At 44.9% G+C, this 24416-nt stretch overlaps 2 protein-coding genes across 36 annotated transcripts; one reads left to right on the top strand and one right to left on the bottom strand.

Annotated features, from left to right (window-relative positions):
- The first annotated feature begins 529 nt into the window (after positions 1-529).
- On the top strand, positions 530-2187 carry LOC117902586 (cytochrome b5-related protein). Its single transcript, XM_034814084.1, has 3 exons — positions 530-1023; positions 1088-1470; positions 1535-2187. The coding sequence occupies exons 1-3, from the start codon at positions 610-612 to the stop codon at positions 2055-2057; spliced, it is 1320 nt and encodes a 439-aa protein (XP_034669975.1). The 5' UTR covers positions 530-609; the 3' UTR covers positions 2058-2187.
- An 835-nt stretch (positions 2188-3022) lies between these two features.
- On the bottom strand, positions 3023-23069 carry LOC117902575 (myosin heavy chain, muscle). 35 transcript variants are annotated; one of them, XM_034814038.1, is made up of 18 exons: positions 22768-23069; positions 21976-22119; positions 20790-21173; positions 20651-20714; positions 20483-20581; positions 18120-18223; positions 16594-17001; positions 16041-16211; positions 13809-14398; positions 12020-12107; positions 11321-11350; positions 10488-10751; positions 8804-9013; positions 7696-8582; positions 7475-7553; positions 5540-6715; positions 4558-5463; positions 3026-3186 (listed from the first exon to the last, which is right to left on the bottom strand). In XM_034814038.1, the coding sequence occupies exons 1-18, from the start codon at positions 22969-22971 to the stop codon at positions 3103-3105; spliced, it is 5892 nt and encodes a 1963-aa protein (XP_034669929.1). In that variant the 5' UTR covers positions 22972-23069; the 3' UTR covers positions 3026-3102. The 35 variants fall into 35 exon arrangements, with proteins under 35 accessions (XP_034669944.1, XP_034669951.1, XP_034669961.1 ...); XM_034814066.1 differs by lacking the exons at positions 7475-7553; positions 11321-11350; positions 16041-16211; positions 18120-18223 and adding exons at positions 3686-3755; positions 7018-7096; positions 15472-15642; positions 20137-20240 and having other exon boundaries at positions 3118-3186; positions 11990-12107; XM_034814064.1 differs by lacking the exons at positions 11321-11350; positions 12020-12107 and adding exons at positions 3686-3755; positions 13486-13603 and having other exon boundaries at positions 3118-3186.
- Positions 23070-24416: the final 1347 nt, after the last annotated feature.

Here is a 24416-nt window from a genome sequence, read left to right as displayed (position 1 = left end):
GAGCAGATAACAGAAGAGCAAGGTCACTATGACTGAACTTTTTTCACAACTTGCAAGCACAATTCCGAAACCTGACTACCCCTAACTTTCTAATCATTTATTTTCGGCTAGACCCTGGCCAGCCAAGCGAAGCCTCTGCAATCACTTATTCACTTTTTCCCCTATCAGATGTTATTTTTGTTTGGCACGAAATGGTCTGACCCGTTCTGCCGCTCGAGACAGAACCTGCTTTGATAATCTTTTGAGGTATTTTGGGCCCCCAAGTGGCATTAGACGCGGCCCCTTAGACAAGCCCACGATGTGTTTCCATCGCCACGTGAACTCCGAGATTATATTATCAGTACATAATAGTAAAAAGACGTTTGGAGGGGACCGCGCCGGTCCGCTCTGGTCTGTCCCTCTGCTGATAACACTGACCTTATCAAAATGGAAATGTTTTGAAATGTATATGAATTCGGAATTGATTCTGGTTTATATAACCTGTCTAGGTTAGTGATACGCATAAAATCTTTAAACGAATGGCGATTCCATTCAGTTTATTGCGGGGAGCACTACCTATCGGTTGTTCAGTTCGAGCTTTGGATTGTCGAAGGATCCCATAAAAGGACCATGGTGATTGAGGAGTGGAAGAAGAGTGGCATTGCCACCAAGTTCCCAACGTACAGAAATTCCGGTCTAGTGACCACACACAGCTGGCAGCTGGGAAAGCGTGAGGATGATCGGGCGGAAGGACTCTGGCGCATACACGATGGCATCTACGACTTTACGGAGTTCATTGACAAGCATCCTGGCGGTCCCTTCTGGATACGCGAGACAAAGGGCACCGACATTACGGAGGCCTTTGAGGCACATCATCTGACAACTGCTCCTCAGAAGATGATCGCCAAGTACTGGGTGCGAGATGCGGCAGAGCCCAGGATCTACACATTGACCCTGGATGAGGGCGGATTCTACAAGACCCTCAAGGAGCGAGTGCGCAACGAGCTGAAAACCATCGACAAGAAACCAAAGCGCAAGAGTGATGTGAGTGAAAAGTTAAAGCCATCAGCAGAGGATATTGAATAATGAAATCTTTCCCAAAATGCAGCTGATTCACTTGGGCGTTCTGGTGTCCTTGTTCCTGTTTGCCATCATCAGTGCCAAGTACAAGAGTTTAGTGGCTTTGGTGCTGGCGGGTGTGGCGCTCTGCTGGACAGTGATCGTATCGCACAATTACTTCCATCGTCGCGACAATTGGCAGATGTACGCCTTCAATCTGGGCCTGATGAACTTCACCGCCTGGCGCGTGTCGCATGCCCTGTCCCATCACATCTATCCCAATTCGTATATGGATCTGGAGCTGTCCATGTTCGAGCCGCTGCTCTGCTGGATTCCCAATCCACACCTCAAGAGCAAGGCCATGCGTTACGTGTCCTGGGTGACGGAGCCGGTGGCCTATGCCCTCGCATTTTTCATTCAGATCGCCACGCGGTAAGTGAATGATTCGAGTTATCAATCCGCCAATCAGTGATCTCTATGATGATTGATTTTTCAGAATTTTCTACTCGCTCCGCCACACAAACATCATGTACTGGCACGATCTGCTGGCTCTCAGCATACCCGTCTCCATCTACCTGGGAACGGGCGGCACGGTGGGCGTGCTGGCCTGCCTGCGTACATGGCTGGCGATGACGTCGATTGCCAGCTTCAGCTTCTGCCTTATCGGCCTGAATGCAGCGCATCATGACCCGGAAATCTATCACGAGGGCGACACGAATCGCGAGGACCGCGACTGGGGCCTGTTCCAGGTGGACACGATCATCGATCGCGGTGATCTCAAGTGGTCGCAGTTCTTAGTGCTCACTCACTTTGGCGACCATGTGCTGCACCATCTTTTCCCTACTCTCGATCATGGTCTACTGCCAGCCCTCTATCCGGTGCTCTACCAGACTCTCGACGAGTTCAAGGGTCATTTGCGCGAATGCAATCACATTGAGCATATGATTGGACAGCATAAGCAGCTGCTGCGCATCACACCCAATCCCAAGCCACCCGGTTCGGGCAAGAAAGTAAAGTAGCTGGTAACACATTCATCAACATCTTTAGATGTGTAAAATGCATGCAGCTGTACAGCAGGAAGTTTAAGTCAAAGACAATAGAGTAGTTTTCTTTTTTATTTTGTAAATAAATCAATAAATCAAACAATTATAAGAAATGATTCTTACCACTGCTCAATCTGTGAAACTCTTGGCTGAAAAAGTGATTAAATCGCAATATTTTGAAAACGGAATCTGCCTTGGTTACTTTTTATGGCCAAGTTCTGTTCCGCTCAATGGAGAACTCGCTCAGCATTATATTCCCAAGGGAGCAATCCTTCAAGGAAGAAACCTCTCCATCAGCAAACATTTCCCAATTAAAATCCAACAACAATTTTTTTAAATTGATTTACATTTATTTTGTTCCTTTTTTGTATACTTTTTCATTAAGTGTCGAGTGATGATCTTTTCTCATTATCATTTGCATGATAAAAAATAAAAAATTAAACATAAACATAAGCGCAGTGTATAGCAATTATGTGTATACGGTCAGTCTGTCTAGTCCGTATAACAAATATTGAGAATACATTTATTGAACAATATTCGAACATAGGGGGTTGAGGGGGGGCGGCGGACATTTCCTGGCGGACACGCCTGCGGGGCCTTTGACGGGGCTATCGTTTCAAGATTTCTTTCTCATGATGATGGTTGTTGGTTGAATGCATTTCGAAAGTTGTATAAAAATATATAAATACAAATACAAATACAGGTCTCGCGAGCAGTGTCCCGGAGCAAATGTCGCGCTTACACAATAGCCTGATATACCCAGTGATGCTACACAATGGACTTATGTCTGTTATCGATCGTAATCGATTGTTCTTTTTGTTGTTGATGTTATTTGGTTTTTGTTGTTCTTCTTTTTGCCTAAGTGCATTTGGTTGTTGTTGTTGTTTGCCTCCCGTCGTTTTCGATATATATTTTGTTATAGTTTTATTATTTTTGTTTTTAAATTAAGAAATTAAATTAAAATCATAAACATAATCATTATGAAATATCATTTAAAATAAATTAAAAAATGAAATGGCATTTAGAATTCGTTTTCAGGGTTAAGGTCGAATCTTGGTGGGAAAGCCAATCCGTCGAATTGTGGCCGAACGGACGTCGCACGGGGCTAAGGGAGAGAAAGATAAATTATAATTAGTTATAAGCTCCATATAAATGTTATATTCAATCATGCTGGGGCTTGGGGTGGGTGGGTACAAGTCTCCAAGTTGGACAAACTGATTGGGAAAGAACGAGAACGAACGAATGGCCTGCCAGCCTGCAGTTATGTAGTGGGCCGGCCGGCAGGTGAGAGGAGAGTAATACAAAAACTGTAATGACGACTGTACGTAAGTGCTCGCCGAGCGAGTGTCATAACGGGGTAATGATCGAAGACGAGTAACGAGTATGAACGAGATAGCGCTTGACGAACGACGATAAAACGTAACGAATGATCTTGAACGAACGAACGAATGAGAGAGAGAGAGTGAGAGCACTTAATGAGCTGCGTCTGTCTATTGGTGGGGAGCTGTTGGGGGGTGTTTGGGAGTTTCGACACAACGAGAACAAGACAAGACGTGAACGAGCGAGAGAGAGAACGAGAACGAGAACGAACACGTTCCACTTACAAATGTTTCAAGAAAGTTTCTACTGCTCCAGCAGCGCGCCTCTTTGGCGGCCACCCTTGGACGCTGTCGGCTGCAGTACACATGTACAAATACATATTTGATATTTTGTTTGTTTTAATAATATAGTGGAAGAATAGTGTGTGCTTTTTTTTTTTGGTTTTTGTAAATTTGTATGCAAAATGGTTGTAGAGTATAAGCAAAGTCGATTGATTAAGCTGCTGTTAACTATTTCTTTCTTTTTTTTTTGTAGTTTTTTGTTTCTTTCTTTTCTGTCAAAATGAACGCATTTTTGGTTGGTACGTGATTTGCTTTTTCGATGATCTTTCGATTGATCCTTTGCCTTTTTGCTGTGGTTGCTGTGATTGATTGGTTTGGGTCTGGGTTCTGGTTGCCTCTAATTAGATATTTTCTCATCTAGCGAATGTCGTATGATGCATCTATATTATTATTTAAGTATTTATTTTATAATAATTCTTATAAGCTATAATTCTCTTTGCATGTTTTTGTTCTCTCATTATCGTAAATGAACCAATATGTGGATCGCTATATAGAAATTTTTTTGGTTTTATTTTCTCGTCGTGGTTGTGCCTCAAATTTAAATCTTTTTTCATTTATTTATTTATTTTGTGGACGAGCAGTGACGAAGAAGCAGAGCGTATCGCGCAATATATGAAAGGGAAAAATATATATTTATACACATTATTCAAACCGGTTGATCTGGGCGGATAAAGAGTGATATGGTGGCTATATAAAGCACAATGGTAGCTCAGTGTACACTGGTCGAGTGAGAGAAGTTTCGATGGGGTCAGAGGGTAATCGGGTCAGAGGGTCAATGGTCAATGTACATGTGTGATTGGGTTGAGAGAACTTACCGCTGGGCTGGCACCACGACCGACAGAACCGGCACGTCCCTTGGCGCGGAATTTGCTGATGGCCTGCTCGGCCAGATCGGCACGCTCCTCGGCCTCCTCAAGCTCCTGCTGAGCCTTGCGGAATTTGGCCAGGTTGAGGGCGGCGATTTCCTCGGCCTCCTCGATCTGCCTCTTGTATGTCTTGATCTTCTGTTGCAGCTTATCGACCAGATCCTGCATGCGCTCGTGGTTCTTGCGGTCCTCCTCGGACTGGAAGCTCAGCTCCTTGATGCGGCGCTCGCTCTTGCGCAAGTTCTTCTGGGCATCGGCGTGTCTCCTCTGCTCACCGTCCAGCTCGTTCTCGAGCTCGCGGACGCGCTGCTCCAGCTTCTGGATGGCCTTCTTGCCGCCCTTAAGGGCATTGGCCTCAGCCTCATCCAGACGGACCTGCAGTTCCTTGATCTGCTGCTCAAGGGCCTTCCTCAATTTCTCCTGGGTCTGGGCATGATCCTGCTCAGCGCGCAGCTCATCGGCCAGGCGGGCGGCATCAACCATTGCCTTCTTGGCCTTCTCCTCGGAGTTCTTGGCCTCGTTCAGGAGCTCATCCAGGTCAGAGTGCAGGGTCTGCAGCTCAGACTCGAGCTTCCTCTTGGCAGCGGAGATGGAGGCGTTCTGGGCGGACACCTCGTTCAGCTGTTCGTGGGCATCGGCCAGCTCCTGCTCGGCCTGGCGACGGCCGCGATCGGCCTGTTCCAGCAGAGTGCGAGACTCCTCCAGCTCGTTCTGGAGAGCGTTGGCACGACGCTCAGAGATACCCAGCTGTTCACGGGCATCGTCACGGGCGCGCTGCTCCTCCTCAAGGGCGGTCTGGATGTCCTTCAGCTGTTGCTGGTAACGCTTGATGTTCTTCTGGGCCTCGGCGTTAGCCTGCAAAGGAGAGCGAAATAATCGGAATGGATAAGTAAAATTTCAAAGAGAGAGAGAGATTTAATGTGGAACCCACCTTGTTGGCATGATCCAGAGCAATCTCCAGCTCGTTAATGTCAGCCTCCAGCTTCTTCTTCATGCGCAGGGCCTCAGCCTTGCCCTTGGCCTCAGCCTCGAGGGAGGCTTGCATGGAGTCCAAGGCGCGCTGGTGGTTCTTGCGGGTGTTCTCGAATTCCTCTTCCTTCTCCTGGATGCGGCGATCGATCTCCTGGCGGACCTGGGACAGCTCCAGCTGAGCGCGCAGCACCTTGTTCTCCTCCTGCTCGAGGGCGGCCTCAGCCTCCTCCAAAGCGGCCTGGAGCTCATCCTTCTCGGCTTCCAGGCGCTTGCGTGCCTTCTCGATCTCATGGATGTTGCGGCCACCCTCACCGATCTGGTCGAGCAGATCCTTGACCTCATCAGCCAAGTTCTTGTTCTCACGACGCACAGCCTCCAGCTGCTCCTGGCCCTCCTCGTAGGCACCCTTCAGACGGAACAGTTCGGTGGAGTAGTTGCGGCACTCCTTCTGGGAGGCATCCAGCTCAGCGGCCAAATCGTCGACCTTGAGCTTCCACTCGCCGATGATCTTGTCGAATGCCTTCTGCTTCTTCTCGGCGGCATTGGCAATGGCGTTGGCACGATCGACCTCCAGCTGGAGATCCTCGACTTCGGTGGACAGACGCTGCTTGGTCTTCTCCAGGCCAATGCACTTCTGGTTAAGGGACTCGATGGTCTCCTCAGCCTCGGCGAGACGGGCCTGCAGCTTGCGCTTGGCCTCCTCCAGCTCCTCAGAGCGGGCAACGCCATCGGACTCGTACTTGCTGCGCCAGATCTGGGACTCGGCGTTGGCCTTGCTCAATTGACGCTGCAGATCAGCCTTGCCCTCGGCCTCCTCCTCAACCTGTTCGCGCAGGTTGTCGAGGTCGTGCTCCAGGTTGCGGAACTTGCCCAGAAGGGTGGCACGCTCGCGGGACTCCTCGTCGGCGAGACGCTTGGTATCCTCCAGCTGGGTGGTCAGGGAGATCTTGATCTTGGACAGCTGAGACACCTGGGACTCGGCCTCCTCCAACTGGCGGAGCAGGTCGGAGTTCTCAATGGACAGCTTCTTCTTGCTGGCATCGAAGTCGTTGAGGGTCCTGTTGGTCTCATCCAATTTGGACTGCACCTCGTTGAGGGTGTGCTGCAGCTGCTTGGCGATCTTCTCCTGGGCAGCCTGTTCAAAGGTTCAACAAATTTGGGGATTTAGTCTCGGGCATGGGTGGGTTTTCTCTTTTGTCTTGAGTGGTGTGCACTTTGGTTTTCGTGTAAGGTTGTTCTGTACAAGGATTGGTTTTAGTAAGTCAAGCGGGCAGATTACTTTCGGTTTTGTGGGTCGTTTTAGTGGTACTTTTACAGGGGTTCTTCGTTGACTATACACAAGTTTTCGTGGCAAAAAAAAATATAGAACTTTCAGCATTTAATTTACAGCGGCAAATCGATGAGAGAGCGAGCAAAGGAATGAATCAATTTGAATACCTTCTCGTTGGTAATGTGGTCAACACCGGAGCGCAGATCGTTCAACTGGCCGTAGTACTCGTTCTTCTCCTTCTCAGCCCTGGTTTAAACAGATAGATAGAGTAGACACAAAATGGTTTTGCACGTGTTAGTTTTTGTTCTGAGTGTGTGGGGGGATATACAAAATAGAAAGTAGAGCAGAGCAGAGGCGAGAAGCGAGCGAGCTGCAAATTGATCGTTGTCCAAATTCGCATCCTATTGAGAGACCTTTTCTTTATCGTTTGTTATACATAGACAGAGACATAGTGGATCACACAGACGTTGTTTCTTGTACGTAGTTGTGTGGAGCTTTTGGTTGGAACATGCTTGGTGTTCAGTGTACAGTTTTCAGTGATGTGTACTCGTATTCAGATATGTGTGGAGCACAAGGCACCCAATCTTTGGTGCGGATTGGATGCTTGTGATCGCGACATATTACCTTATCGCGACCCAACTGATCGCAGGCGGTACGAGTCTGATTCAACTCGTTGTGGCAAGTCTGGCGATCGTGCTCGGCCCTAGATAGCAATGTGATAAAAAGAGCGAGAGATCAATTGAAGTTAAGGACGAGTCTCGAGTCTCGAGTCGCGAGTCTCTGTCTCATTGGTTGCACCTGAAAAAAGCTGGCGAAATTCGAGGAGATCTTTAATCGGTACTTACTTAGCCTTCAGCTTGTTGAGCTGATCGACCTGTTCGGCCATCTCGGCAACGGCATCGTTGTGCTTCTTGCGCAGGTTAGCCAGGGTGGACTCGTGCTGGATGTTGGCCTCCTCAAGATCGCGACGGAGCTTGCTGAGCTCGGCCTCGCGCTTCTTGTTGAGCTCAATCTGGGCAGAGGTGGCACCGCCAGCCTCCTCCAGACGCTCGCCCAATTCCTCGAGTTCGCGGGCAAGATCGGCGCGCTGCTTCTCAGCCTTGGCGCGGGCCTGACGCTCGGCCTCGACCTCCTCCTCCAGCTCCTCGATGCGGGCCTGCAGCTCCTTGATCTGGCGCTGGTGCTTGCCAACGACGACCTGCTCATCTTCCAGCTTGGCGGTGATGGAGGACAGTTCCTTGTCCTTGCGCTGGATCGTCTGCTCGAGCTCCTTCTTGTTGCGCTCCAGATCGGAGACAGCCTCCTGGGTGAGCTTGAGGTCTCCCTCAACCTTGCGCTTGCCCTTCTCCACATCGCCGCGGACCTTCTTCTCGCGCTCCAGCGAGTCCTCGAGCTCATCGAGGGTCTGCTCGAGCTTGGCCTTAACCTTGTTCAAGTGGTTGATCTTGTCCTCGGCGGACTGCAGCTCCTCACCGGTCTTCTGGTTGGTCTCGCCCTGCATCTTCTTCTCCTTGTTCAGCTTGTTGATGAGCTCATCCTGGTGGGCGATCTCGTCGTTCAAGTTGCGGATCTGGTGATCCTTGGTGGCCTTGTCCTGCTCGGCCTTCTGGATGTTCAGCTCCAGATCCTCGATGTCCTTCTTCAGGCCAGAGATCTCCTGATCGGCCTTCTTCTTCTGCTGGAACAGCTGGTTGCGGGCATCTTCCTCCTGAGTCAGGCGCTCTTGGATGTCCTACACAGAGAGATCGAGCGAAAGAGTATATTGGATTAGCGGGTGCATAAATTATGGCTGTGATGATTGGCCCATTCCAATTTTAGCAATTTGCGCAATTGCCTCGAAATAGTCGAGAGCAATTTTCACGCTCGATTTGACATGATCGATTTGGGTTTGCAGTTTTGTGCTTTTTGGATTGATGCCATCAATGGATGGTGGCTAAGGTGGATGGTACTTACGCGCAGCTGGTTCTCGAGGTCGTTCTTCTGGGCCTGCAGCTTGGAGTTGCGCTCCTGGTAGTCCTGCAGGGCACCCTTCTCGCCGGACAGGGAGTCCAGCAGGGCGGTCTTCTCGGCCAACAGCTTGGCGTTGAGCACCTCCAGCTCCTTGCGCACCTTCACTTCAGCGGCGTGCAGTTCCTCAGCCTTCTTGGCCTTCTCCTCCAGACGCTGCAAGTCATTAGAGGCATTTTTGGGATTAGTTGGGGCATTTCCACTATCACTGGCTATGGCAGCCTCTGGCTGTGCTGGTGGTTCGACTGGCGTGGCTTCTGCCGGGGCAGGAGCAGGAGCAGCTGCCGCTGCTTCGGGATTTTCTGTGGGAGGAGCCGCTTCTGCAGCTGCTGCAGCTGGCTCCTCACTGGCACTGGGTGTGGTGGCTTCGCTGGACTTTTTCGTTTTCTTGGTCTTCTTTTCATCGGCCATTGCTAGAGATTCACTTTAGAGACTACAGAGACTGTGGGCACTTGGCTTATGCTTCGCTTCGTTTCAGGGGGTTTCGTTTTTGTGGTACGCGTTACCGCGACGGCGACTGGTCAAATACAACTGGAATGGCTGCCACGAATGCACTGGGCCACTTGGCTATAAAATTAGCCAAAACGCCCCAACGCACGCATACCCCAAGAGCTCAAGCAGAGCAGCAGCAGCAGCAGCTGCCACTGTGTGGCATGGTATGGCATGGCGTGGCATGGCGTGGCATGCCATGTGTGTGTATGTGTTTGTGTAATCGTGGCCATCATAATTCAGAAATTGCTAGCCTCTGGGGCCTATCAATTCGCACTTGTGCGGCGGGCCAGCAGGTGTACAGCATCTCCCAACCCACTCCCGTATCTATATATACAATCAGACCAGCAGATTGTATACAAATTCTCATCTATGTATGCTCTGTACATAATTACTCATCGTGATCATGATCGGGAACTATACTTGGCGCTAGGCTCTTGGCATTTTTTATTATTTAATTAGCAAGCTAATTGGCAAACTAATTGTGGCTCTTTAAAAGAAAAAAACAGAACTGAGCTATGTGGCAGGGCCAAGAATAGAACACATTTTGCAATTCATAATTCTGTACATGAACGGTACATATTATGTACATTAAATGTATGTACGTATGTACGGCAGGGCATTTGTTAGATTCCAGCGAAACTTGCTCGCTAAAGTGCCTAGATTAGGACAGCATCTATTTTTGGTTGAACCGAACAGCAATGGGAATCAGATCGTATCGATCGATATGTTCGGGCAGCTGTGAGTGGGTGGCTGGTTGCTGGCTGCTGGCTGCTTGTTGCATGTCCGTGCTGCAGGTATTAAGTTTTGTGCGCTTAATTAAGCACAAGAATTTTGCCTCGGCATAACAAACTTAAAATGTTTATGGCGATTGGCTAAAATAAGATTCGCAAATGATGATTTGACGTGTGTGCAGCTGCTGCGACTCATCCAATTACCCCAGACAATGAGCGAGAGAGAGAGAGAGGGGAGGACTACCTACCGAATGGAATGGACATGCCAGGGCTACTCTGACTCGCCACATGATTGTCACTGGCAACTGTTTTGGCCAAGTTCACAAACAAAAGCCAAGCCATATTGTACGGCAGTCGAACCACAGCAGCTATGAGGATCTTTAGACATTTTTTGTTGTAATACTCACGGCAATCTCATCCTCGATACGGCTGACGTTGAGGAGGGGCTTGACCTTCTGCCACAGTTTGTACCATGGCCAGGTACGGAGCTGCAGGTACTTGCGCAGATTGCGCTGGACAACCTTGAGGGCGACGCGCTGTTCCTGGAGCTTCTTGAAGCCCTTGCGGGACAGGTAACCACGAGCCCATGCCTGCATCCAGGACATGATCTTGCCCAGACGCTCATCACGGAACTCCTCCATCTGACCCAGGACACCGGCGCGGAAGAACACCTATTATATGGTCAATGGGAGTTTATGGGCAAGGGGAAGATAATAGGTTAGTTTTCCAGTTCATTCAAACACTCGAAGAGCGCGTGCACTAAGCAGAGTTTTTTTTCTTTTTGCTTAAGCGATTCTTCAAAAACACTTTTGGACAGGTTGAACTGGGATAGATAGAGGATGGATGGTTTGAACAACAACACAACGTATACAGGAAAACAGGAAAAACGACAAGAACAAGACAAGAACAAGACAAACAACACATAACATTTATAGAGATCTTAGTAAAGAGATGCATAGATGAGGTTATTAAACATTGATGCAGATGATGACACGGATGCAGATGTGAACACGGATTGCAGTTGAAGACACTCAGAGGCATGTGTGTGACCTCTAGATCAGAGCCCTAGACCAGGCCACACCCAAAGCCAACAGACCTGGACCAGAGCTGTGTACTAGCAGCCGGCATTTGTCCGGGGTTGGCTCGGGGATAGGCTGGCAAAGGGATGAGTCCAGAAGGTAAAAGCGTGCACAGGATGTTTTTGTGTTTGTGTGTGTGAGATATATTGTCTGGCATATACCTTTGTGTTACCCAAACGGTATTGATCTTCTGGCAGATCGATAAATTTAATGATTATATCAGTGGCCTTTTTGTCTTTGTCAACGCCCTGCAATTGCTTGGGGCACATGATCTTGTAGCTGTATGGAGTTTGTTGTAGTTTTAATGGTTGTATTATTATGTATCAAACGAATTGGTTAATATTGGTGCATAAATACTAACTAAATTTGGATTTAGAATTGGATTAGGTTCATTAACTACAGACTAGGGTAAAGTAGAGTCAAATCTAACACCAATCGATGGGGAGATGGATCTAGGTATGGGATATGTGTTCTGTGTCCTTTTTTGTAAAGGTTTCAGAAGTGTTCTGGGTGGGGATGTATCCTTATTTCTTATATACTATATTCAGGCCACAATCAGTGAAAGAGAAAGTATAGATACTGAGAAGGACATGCGCACACAGAATCATGCCTGGTTCAGAGAGTACTCTAAGCTTTTTGCTTGGTTTTTGTACACCCCAAAACCAGGTTCGATTCTGCGTGTGTGTGTGTTGTGTGTTTATGGGGTGCAAGTGTGTGTGTGTTGTTGTGTAATGTGTGTGTCTGGTCATCAGTTATCAGAGCCATAGACAAAAGTGCATGTTTTTGAAGTATTTTGAGAGTTGTGTAGAGAATAGTTTGGTTGTGCGTGCCTTTGTGTTACCCAGACGGTATTGATCGTCGGCCAATTCGGTCGATTCGATGAGGATCTTCGTGCATTTCTTGGGATCCTCAATACCCTTGATACCCTTGGGGTTCAGGATTTGGTAGCTGCATATGTTCATGATGAAGTCAATCAATCAAAACATTCAAATCAAATGCTACAGTGTATAGATAACTAGTTGGGGGGTTAGTATGTCTAGCTTATATTCTATGGTTATTCACAGTTGATCTTAAATCGTATCAAAAAATCATCCTTCAAAATTGGGGTAAAAACTCTACGAATAAACTTTCGAACCCATGCTGGGGGGTGGTACATTTGTATCTGTGTGTGTGTAGTGTGTAGGGTGTGTATCTATGTTTAGTGTAGGTTTGAGGGATCGTGGGGAGATCAAACAAAAGTGAAGGTAGCGCCCCTAGTAAAGTTCTGTGACTGTTTTCCTAAAGGACGCCTGAAATCTGTGCTGGGTTTGGTTGTAATTTGAGACTCGTATAGCCTCTGTACGTGGCCTTTGACATACGAGTAAAGTTCAGTTGATGCTTCTCATGTGTGGGGGGAGTAGATAGAAATATCAAAACTACTTGTTTGTGGAGCGGGGGAACTCAGAAAGATATTTAAGATAGTTCAAAGAGAGAGAGAGAGATGCATGAGCATAATTTTGGATAGATCAGAATGTGACTCTGCCTTAGTGTGTCCAATGCGGTACATATCGGGATCCAGTCCGGTGGACTCCAAAAGTATGCTGCCACACTTCTTGGCATCCTCGATGCCAACAATGCCGGCTGGATTCAGAATTTGATAGCTGTAATACGGTGAGAGATCAATTGAAAGAAATGCACCCACAATCGGTACAGTTGTGTCCACTCTTTGGCGTGTTTGTGTGTGCGTGTGTGGTGTGTATATGTAATGTTTTTTTGGGTGTGACATTTACTGCTCTCTCGTAGAGGTTTCTCGAGCATATGCCACAACCCGCAAATCAAAAGATTATTGACTACACAGAAAATACAAGTACAGTTGTGAGCCATCCACTCATAAGTGTTCGTTTTTTGTTGAATTTCAAATTTGAAAATGGCCAGATTAAGCGTTTTAATTTAAAGAGGGTGGAACTTATTCATGCCTTGGTATGACCCAGACGGTAAAGGTCATCGCTCAGCTCGGTGGACTCAAGCAGAACCTTGGAGGCTTTCTTGGGATCTTCGAGATCCTTAATGCCGCGTGGGTTCAGAATTTGGTACCTGTCGGAATGTAGAATGTTCGGTTTTGATTTGAGATGTACAAATAACAGATAAGATCGTGCTACTACGAAGACTACACCTAACATGGGCACAGCACTGGAACTGCAGCTGGAGCAACTGGAACATTTCTGGTACATGGTACATGGTACATACAGAGATAGGTAATTGGTACAATTGGAATGGTGGGACATTCTTCGGCTTGGATATACAAGGACATTTATAGAGGACATTTAATAGGAGGTTGTATGCGTGCCTTGGTGTGACCAATGCGATACATATCGGGATCCAGTCCGACGGCTTCCAGACACTTGCCGGCCGCATTCTTGGCCAACTTTTCGGCTGTCATGATGGCTGGGGCCAGAATCATGTAACTATAGTTGAATAATTTACAAGTTAATTATAGATTAAAGCTAAGAGCAGTCCAAGGTAAGCTACAGTGGTGTCCCCTAGTGTATATACAAAGTCAAAGTGTTTTTTTTTTGCTAGATATAAACTAACTGAAACTATAGTAAATATGTCTAAGTGTAAGATAAGAGTGTAGCTTAATGTTTAGAGTTGCGAGAGTTGCGAACTTACCGCATCTTGAAGTCGGGGTAGACCATCCTGTTGGGGAAGCCCTTACGGCAAATACGGATACCTTCAAGCACACCGTTACAAGTCAGCTGGTGCATGACCAAGTGAGCATCGACGAGACCAGGCTGCTTCATCTCGTTGGGAATGATGCAACGGACGAAATGAGGTTGGGTCGAGCGCAGAATGGCCATCAAGCTGTTCAGCTGCTCCTTGTAGGCAGAGGAGACGGTAGCGAAGCCACCGCCCTTCTTGCCACGACCACCCTTGGCCTGTTCACCGCCGCCCGACTGTCCGGGATGATCGGCGAAGATTTCGATCAGCAGCTTGTTCTGAGACTTCTTGAACTGATCGACGACAGTGTCGTTGAGGGGATCCTTGTTCTTCTCCAACCAACCGGTGATGTTGTAGGACACACAGCCGGCATAATGGCCAATGGCGAAGTGGGCAGCCTGCTGGCCGGGCTTTGGGGGCTTTGGCTTCTGGAATGGAGCGGACTTGCCCAAATGGGTATTGGTCAGCTTCTCCGAGAAGGTCTGATCGGTAGCCTTGGGGAACATAGACTCTTCCTCCAGGATGGACAGGATACCCATAGGCTGTTGGTAAAATAACACAAGAATATCCACAAGTTAGTTTTACCCTCATCGATCGAGTGGAGCGGCATTAAAAGTTTCTCTAGTAGGCAAGCACGCAAAGAACATAAAGTAGATATTAAATAGTTGAGTTTTTGTTGTTGTTGTTTATACGAGTAGTTTTTGAAGCCACAAGACGCTCAACTAGAACTAGAACTAAAACTAGAACTAGACAGTACTACAATTAGTACATAGAACTTACCCGTCGTTAGTTGTCGTTAGATTTTTGTCGCTAAAATGCAAATGCATTAGGAGTTGATGCTTGTTTAGCTATAGCTTTAGGCGATCTTATGACTAAAGTGTTAATAACAGATTACATTAGATTAGATATAAGTTTTGAGGTGCATCTTAGGGCAATCATATGTGTCGTTGGTTTGGTGTTGGTCAGCTTGGGCTATCTGCTGTGACAAGATAGTTATGGCCGTGTCTGTACCTTTTCGATCAGATCGATACACATTTGCAGATCCATGCCGAAATCAATGAACGTCCACTCGATGCCCTCGCGCTGATACTCTTCTTGTTCCAAAACGAACATGTGATGGTTGAAGAATTGTTGCAGTTTTTCGTTAGTGAAATTGATGCATAATTGTTCGAAACCGTTGTACTAGATTGTGGAACGGAACAATATGTAACATAATATATAGGCTATGGTTAGTTTCTTTATGGTTTTCAAATGCATTTCAGTTTCATTTTGTTAGTTACTGTTTCTTTTTGTTGGTACTGGTATTCCCCTTGAAACTTTCCATGGATATAAATGAGATAATATGGGTGCATGGGTGCTTGGCATAAACTACGAGTACTTGGAGTTGGATAACGCTTATGGGCGCACTTCTCCGCATGACTGTAACAATATATATATGTACATGGAATATGGTTACCCCCCAGCCAGCTGGGATCATCAGTTCTAGATGATTTGCCAGTTGTGGTGGGGTGGCAGTTAAAAATAAAACTTATACTTGTAGATATCATAGAATAGAGGCAAATACGAGCTGTAGGCGGAACAGTTTTGTTGATGGCATGGAATGGGGGAGACGAACCTTTTCAATCAAATCGATACAGGCCAACAAGTCCATACCGAAATCGATGAAGGCCCAGTCGATGCCTTCCCTCTTGTATTCTTCTTGCTCCAAAACGAACATGTGATGGTTGAAGAATTGTTGCAACTTCTCGTTGGTGAAGTTAATACACAGTTGCTCGAAACCGTTGTACTATTTTTGTTACCGATTTGCAATTGCATTGCATGGGGATTGCATTGGATTGGATTGGAGTGAATTTGGTGAGGTGAGTACATATATATCTTGCATTTAACAAAGAGTGCTTTTGGGGGGTGGGGATGCTGGATATAAGAAAAAGATGCCCTGACATTCGCTTCACACTGATTTTGCATTCTCCGTTTACCTGTGATCACTCTGGAGGAACCCCCTTATAAGGCTTCTTGCTGTTTTTCATTTCACTTTTTTTTTTTTTTTTTTCGTTGCTAAAACATAACATAACATAACATAGCATAACATAACATTTGAGAGACATACAAGACACAAAAATATAAATAGAGAATAGAGAAAACTTGACAAAGAGAAGGATTTGGAGGTTTCTTTGTTGTAAGCACCTTTTCAATGAGATCGATACAGGCCAGCAAGTCCATACCGAAATCGATAAAGTCCCAGTTAATACCCTCCTTCTTGTATTCCTCTTGTTCCATGACGAACATGATATGGTTAAAGAACTGTTGCAACTTCTCGTTGGTGAAGTTAATACACAATTGCTCGAAGCCGTTGTACTACATCGCAAGTTGAATGGGAATATTTACAGAACAATTATAGTGATCGTTTTTTGAGAGAGAGAGAGAGAGCGAGAGATACTCTATGGTGCCATGAAGTATAGTTGAGTAGTGTAAATTTGTTGATCTGTAAGTGTGCTTGTGCGAAGAGTGAGTGCACCTAAACCCATACTGATTCTGAATGCCCTTTACCCCTAAACTGACTGTTGAGAGACGTGTTAGCAGGTCCGGCTGTAAATCCCCCCAACCACAGTCATGGATATGAGCCATGGTTGGTGGCATTTAGCGGCCACAACTAGCCATGATCTACCAGGGGATACATCGAAATGAACCCATGGAGTATCCGTGGCCAGCCAAGTCTTTGGTTCAGTCCGATACTTACGTCGAAGATCTCGAAACCAGCAATATCCAGCACACCAATGAAATGTTGACGCTTCTGCTTGGTGTCCAGAGTCTCGTTACACTTCTTCACCAGCCACTTGAACAGACGATCGAAGACACCCTTGCACAGAGCACCGATCGAGTTGCTGACCTGCTGGACGTTACGGCCCTGGGTGACGAACTCGTTACCGACCTTGATGCGGGGCTTGAGCAAGTTCTTGTACAGCTCAGCGGGGTCGCAGCCGAACAGCTTCGACACACGGCCACCCTCCTCCTCACCATCCTGCTCAGCCTGCTCCTCGCGACCACGTTGCTTGAACTTCATGCCACCCATATGCATGACAGCGGCGGTGATCCTGTACACATTCTCCTTCTCCTCCTTGGTGAAGCCCAAGATATCGAAAGCTTGCTATATACGGAAGATTTTTTGGGTAGAATAAAATGTGAGACTTTAGTACGCGAAACATTTGTGTCCATCAATTTTCGTTAATGGCATTTTTTATAGCATTATTTTGTTGGTTTTTCATTGTTTTTTTTTAGAGCTTTTTTTCTTTCTTTTGTGGTTGAGTGTAGCTTATGTCTAGATTGACATGCAAACGTGCAAACAGTTCACTAATAAATACCAAAAGGTAGCATAGAATAGATCAAGTAGCGCTGGGGTTAGTAAGACCTACGGGTGCTACTATACATTGATAGGTTTACCAGGTGACTTATGTATTCCGGAATCGTTGGGTAACTCGTGGATTGCCGGGTGAACTTATCGCTAACATAACACAGTAGAAATCTGGGGGCGGTTTTTGTCTTGGGTCGCTTCAATATGGAGGAGGGATTCACGTGCTGAGTTCTTAACCTATTCGAGCATAAGTCTGTCGGCTAATCCAGTCTGTCTGGGGCCGTGACACACAAGAAGAGTTTTAGATACAATCGGTTCCAAGTTGGGGATTTGTACGCTTCCGCTACAAATCTAGAGCTGTACACACACACTCAGTAATATCTATAAACTATGTAAAGGATTTATATATCTTAGGATAAACATGATGCATTTACATTCCAGGCAAAAAGGTTCAGTCCAAAAATATATTGAGGACAACACCAGAATCAAAGTTGTCGGGGCATTCGTATTAAGTACAAGTGCATCCCTTGGGGATGCTTTCTTTTTTGTGTGGGGCATTCAATCGAATCTTACTCTAGATTGAGCATTCCAATTAGAGACCAGGAAGGTCTCAGGAAACGAATAGGAAACATGGGTAACCACAAAAAAAATATATATAGAAAACACAGTAAGAAAAGAAATCACATAAACACACAAAAGATTTCGGTTTTTTGTTGGTGTGTGTGTGGTGGTGTTGGTGTTGGGTAAAGTGTAGTAGCTCATCGGTTCCTTTTGTCGTTCAGACAGTACCGATATCATATGCATTCATAGATCATAAGTGGAGTTTTTGTTGGGTGTGTGTTTGTGGGTGTGTTCAGTGTTCAGTGTGGAGTGTACAGTGTGCGGTGTGTAGATCTGTTTCGACGACCACTTACATCTGCCATCTGGAACTCCTCACCGTCATCGATACTGGGTACAGTAACTTTACCCTGGGATACGTTGAAGTAGTCGTAAATGTTATCAGAGAGGAAGCACATGTCTACATTTGCAATAGTCGGAGAGAAGGTTTTCTTTGGTTTAGCGAGAAGAACAAAACTTATGCTCTAAGTCTGGGATATGTCTGGGTATTGTTTTGGTTTCTTAACTCATATATTTGTATGGAATTTTGTATCTGAGTGTTTGTGTGTGTTTTTGCTTATGTTTAACTGTGCATAAATAGATTTGGATTACGGATTAAAACCTTGTGCAATTATTCCCAGCCAGGAGCGGGCATCTCATGGCATTTTTCAGTACGAGTACTACCCGGTGTCAAGTGAATAAATTCTGAATTTCGGTGTTAACTAAGGCACTGTACAGAGATCCTTCCTGCTCCCAGCTGGGACTTGGACTTGGATTTGGGACTAGAGTAGCGGCGGCTAGATTGGTGTATGGTACAGGCGGTTTGGAGGTGCAAAACTACATTTGGTTTTGGTAAGAATAGAATAGATAGAATAAGAGAGAGCTGGAGATAGAGAGTGGTGGATAGAGAGCGCAATAACTCAAGATAATTCCGGAATAACACTGGAAAGTTAACCATATATACAAGATATCATAGCCATCACTGCAGAGTGAGAGAGAGAGAGAGAAATCGATCAGAACGTGTTTGGATCAATGGTCGAACAACTTCAATGGTGTACATAAAGAATACAAATAAAAATTTTAGAATATATAATTGATAGAGAAGAGATCTTTATACAAAAGTTCCATTGGATTTTTGTGTGGGTTCGATACTTGGAGGGGGGAGACACGGACCTGCACCATAACTTACGTCAGTTAACTCAAATTCTTCACCATCGTTGACACCGGGTATCCGCGTTTTGCCCTGGCATATGCCGGGATAATCACCAATATGTTGGGTAAGAAATACCATTTCTAGTTACGCGATTTTAAATAAAGATACTCCATAAATATTTTTCGTGTTTCAGATTGTCTGTGTCTATGTCTGTGTGTGTGTTTGAATCGGATCCCTAAACCTACCTACGATACTACTTTCCACGAATATTTCTTAAGAATTTTAGTTCATTATGTTTTAGGTTTTGTTTAGAGTTTAGTTGGGCATTGGCTGGCTTTAGCTATTGATTTGGATAAGCATTATGAATTTTGGATAGGACATTGATTTGTTTTTTGTACGGATACAACATTGATGGCACAACAATTGAGAAGTTTTTGTGAATATTCCAGAGACTGGTTCTGGCTAGAGAGGGTTATGATATTGAGATGGTAGTGTGGTGGTAGTGTATGCATATAAGAAACCATGTCCTGTATGGTCTTACATCCACGGCGAGCCATTCCTCGCCATCGTTGACACTTGGGATGGTTGTTTTGCCTTGCGAGACAATGCGATAGTCGTAAATGTTGTTCGATAGCAGGCAGTAATCTTTACAATAAAACATATACACGATATATATGTGTATCCATTTCCGAACAACATTAAACGATTGTTATGAAGTGTGGGGTTGTGGGGATTTGTATGGAAAAGGTAAAGAAAATCATATTTAATAATGTTTTCCTTAGACAGCTGGATATTAATCGGGTATGTGGAATGTGTTAAAGTTTTTCGGTGGACTCAGGATGGTTGGATGGTTGGATCTGGGTGGGATGGGAGCGCGCTACTCTAAGTAAGCCTTCTACAAATTCCAATTATCCGTTACTCTGGATGGTGTTTGGAGTGTATTCAGCTACAGCTAAGCAGCAGAAAGTGTGTGGCCTAAGATTGTTTTCAACAATATATACGATACGATATAGCAAAACGCAAAAAAAAAATATAGAATAGAATATAGAATAATAGTTAACCAACTACAATAGATAATAGATAAATGATTTGCTCAAATATGGATTAATAATAATATCTAGGTTTAGGCCAACAATATAAATAACGACAATTTAGAATGAAATATTGAAGGGGTCAATTACATCTGTGAGATTGAACTCCTCAGAATCATCGATACTGGCTACAGTGACCTTGCCCTGGGAGACAATGTGGTAATCGTAGATGTTTTCGCTCAACAGACAAATGTCTAAACAGATACATTATAGGAGATACAAATGGGATTGGATATATAGAAAGTAGATCAATTATTCAGTTTTCAGTATGTTTTTTTGTGTGTGGTGTGTGTGTGTTTTCAGTGTATGTTTTGTGTTCGTGTGGTGTACAACCTAAACAACAACTAAAACAGATTCAGATATAGAGGATCGATCGATGATTGTCTGGATGGAGAATGGTTGAGGATGAGCTGATGCTTGTTGATCGTTTTTATACCTTTAACACCGGCAACGGAGCCAGACATGATCTGGTAGAAGATGTGGTAGGATCGCTCCAGGGACTGCTGGGAGATGACACGGGCCTTCTCCAGCAGATCTGTAATAAGGATAAGTTTCGTATGTCAAAGAATGTTGCTAAGTCTTTTAGATTTTGATGACAACTTACAGGTCTCAATATCAGCACCAGCCAGCTTGCCAGTGGGGCCGAAATGGATACGGATGAATTTACCCTGGGACACAAGAAAATGTAAATCTCAATATGCTGTTCCATTGAGGACTGGGGGCTGGGTTTCTAAGGTACTTACGAAACGAGAGGAGTTATCGTTACGCACGGTCTTGGCGTTACCGAAAGCTTCAAGCACGGGATTGGTCTGCACAACCTGATCTTCCAGGGAGCCCTTCTTCTTTGCCTCGGGATCCTCCTTCTTGGTGGAAGCGCCAACAGTGGCGAAGTACGCAATGACCTTCTTCGTGTTCTCAGTCTTACCAGCACCAGACTCACCGGTGATCAACATAGATTGATTCACGTGGTTGGTCAACATGTCGACGTAGGCACCGTCAGAGATGGCGAAAATATGGGGTGGCACCTCATTACGGCGCTTGCCACGGTACATCTTAGCGCAACGGTTGGTATACACGGGGTAGCGCTTGTAAGGATTGATGGCAACGCAGAAAAGACCGGAGTAGGTCTATTTCCCGCATCAAGAGAGTGGAATGGATAGAATTTTGTGATTAATATTGTGGCTCAGCGACTGTGATTTTTCTTTTGTTAGCTTTAAATCAGGAAAATTAGTGGCGGCTTTTGGGCACCTCCAGAAGATTTGAATTCAATCTCTTTTTGGAGAGCCCTTCACCATAGATAGAAAGAGTTAAATTCTCATAGTTAAAGGTTGTTTTTTAGTAACAGTTTGTTTGTCTTTTGGTCTACCAGTTTTTGGTGTTTTGGGTTTTTGTTTTTTATTATAAGTAACAAACTAACTACGATGGTTTTTTTGGGTACTTGTTTAAAGTTTTCAGTTTGTGGTTGTGTGGGAAATGATTGATGATCTTTTTGTGGATTTTTCAGCTTCCGCTTCCAGTGTGTATTTTGGGTGTGTGGTGGATGTGGGAACCGTTTTTGTCTCCAGTGTGTGGTTCATCTGACTGGACGGCCAACTTTCGGTTTAGTAGAAGCCAAATTAGTGCAAACATCACAGGAATGGGAGTTTTTAGCTGGAGTTATGATTTTTGGGGCTTTCTTTGATGATATTTATGGTTCTTGTGTTGATCATGAGGAACATACATGTTGTTAGTATTCTACTTCTTTTTTGTTTTGCATTAATAATCTTCAAGCTTTGTGTTTGGGATTTTTGTTTTCCGAATGGAACATAAATAGAATTTCGATAAGGTTGGAGAGGTTGGGTGAGTGTATTGATAAGCATTGGGGTTAGGTAACATGGAACTCGGTCTTTATAGACGATATATTGCCATACCGGTACGGCAATTACTTACATAGATGAGCTTGTGGTAGTATCTCTGTCTCAAGTTATGGAGCACAGAGGCATCGTTAAGGTATGTCAAGTTGGACATATCCTCGGCTTTTTCGTATTTTGGAGGGTTCACCTGCTGCAGCTGATCTTTCTTGAAGTCTCGGGACTGTTATCATTTCGATTGTCCGTTCAGTTCGGTTCGGTTCGGTTCAGTTATTGTTTTGGTTCGATTCCCGCCCAATTGTTAGGTTTGATTTTTTTGTACAATTTTTTGTTGGTTAGGCGTTAGGTTAGCGGTTCGTTTTTTGGTTGAGAGAAGAGACCGAAAAGAAGAGGAAACCCATACATTAGTGAGTCTCTGACAGTGGAGAACTTACGTAGATGAGCTTAGCATAGTAACGCTGGCGCAGATTGTGCAACACGCAGGGTGTGTTCAGCACGGTCATGTCGGCCATATCTTCTAGTTTTTCGAATTTCGGTGGATTGACTTTCTCCACCTTCTCGGATTTGAAATCTTTTACCTATTCATATGGGGTGTGTGTGTGTGTGGGTGAAATAAATCTATAGTTTCTTTCTGTATGCATGATTCTACGTCGTTCTTGGGGTTCATTCTTCAGGGGTCATCTCAAAGTTCACCCATTACCAAAACCAATTTTGTAGTACCAAAAAAGGTCTCGGCAAGGGGCAACTGCAAACAGTTGCATGAGGAACAGTCCCCTAATTAAGAACTCCAAGAACCAATCTTCCGGCTTCAGTTGATTTTGTGTAATAATGTTTGATGATGTTTCTGTTTTGATGGATATGATTTCATTACCTCTCCACCAGGCAAGCCGACGGAGACGATATCGCCCTTGGTGGCCTTGATCTCACCAAGGAGATAGCCCTCCTTCTCGTCGGGCACCCAGCAACTCTTCTTGGAGTCATAGGGTTTCGATTGATCGATACGTCTCTGCTCCAGAGACACGAACAGGTATGGAGTGGGATCCTCATCCTCCTGGTTTGGAGCTGGCTTCGGCATCTTGTTTAAATTTCGCTTTTAAACTTAAAAACTCGAGAAATAAAATTGGGACTTTTCAAAATTCTATATGTCAATCGCGTCGTAAGCCCAAAACTTCCCTGTAAATGCACAAAAAAAGATAATAATTTTAATATTTTTTGATATGGTTTGGAGACGGCAGAAGTATTTTTGGATATTTTTCGAAAACTGATTTTTTGTTGTTGTTTCTTTTATGCTTTTGACCCATTTTGGCAGCGTCAGTGGCGGCACGGCGCAGGCAACAGCAGCAAGTGTGTGTGTGTGTGTGTATTCGAAATTCTATTTTTCTATCCAAATATGTGCATGTTTTCCCGTTTGATAGTTTCGAAATTCCCGTTACCGTAACCGGATATTGGACATTGGAGCGCAGCGGAGCGGCCTTTGATTTCGTTTCGTTTCACACCTCAAAGTTAATTAGGACTTGCTTTGTTGTTGTTATAAACAGACAACAAGTGAATTGTGTGGGTTGTCGCCTAAATATAGATCACTGATCCGATACACATATACACCACACATAAACGAAGTATGTATGTATGTGTGTGTGTGTGTATATAGGCAATGATATGCCTATGTGGGGCGTTGGTATTCGTTACGTAATTTCGATTTTCAATCAAATTTTCAAGTATTTCCTGCTAATTTTCCTGCTTTCTTTGTGGAAGCAATTATTTTGATTGCATAAGCCGAACCGGTTATTGAACCGCTGTGTCTTAACTTTCTTTCACTGGGTTAACACTCACTCTATCAAGGAATAACCGCTTCAAAAGTTTCGGATTCAGAATCCAGAAAATTCGACACGCGAATTCGGTTTGGTATTTGTATGGCTGGCTGTATCGCGATATGAAGGCGTGTTCTAAGACGACCGAGTTGCAAGATCGCAATGATCAATTTTAGCACGCCTGGTATAACCGCTTGGCGATATATGCGATATTTTCGACAATCCACACAATCGACAATCGACGATCCGATGCGATTCAATTCGATTCGACGCGACGCGAATGCGTTATTTTTAAAATTCTCGAAATTATTTCGAAACTACATACGTATAGAGGTAGCCAGACCATACACACACACACAAATATATATATATATCTTATATATGTATTGGTATTTGGTAGATTTGAGGAGCTTTTCGTCTTGCTACCGCATGGCATACATAGATATATCTACATAAAAATACATATATGTATGTATATATGTATGTATCGTATCTATAGGCGATCTCTTTCTAATGCCTTTGGTTATTTTTAAAACATATTCGAAATATTTTCGCCCATGTGTATGAGTCGGCAACGAATTCGAATTCTAATTCTATTTGTACTCGTATTTTCATTTGATGGTATGGTATGCCACGCATATCTCTCTCTGCCACACAGGTATTTGTGTATGAAATCATCTAGCCAGTAATTCGAAATCGCTATTACAGCATT

This window comes from Drosophila subobscura, chromosome U (assembly GCF_008121235.1).
Source record: "Drosophila subobscura isolate 14011-0131.10 chromosome U, UCBerk_Dsub_1.0, whole genome shotgun sequence".
NCBI lineage: Eukaryota > Metazoa > Arthropoda > Insecta > Diptera > Drosophilidae > Drosophila > Drosophila subobscura.
The sequence above is the reverse complement of the archived record's forward strand: the minus strand, read 5'-3'. Positions and strand labels throughout refer to the sequence as shown.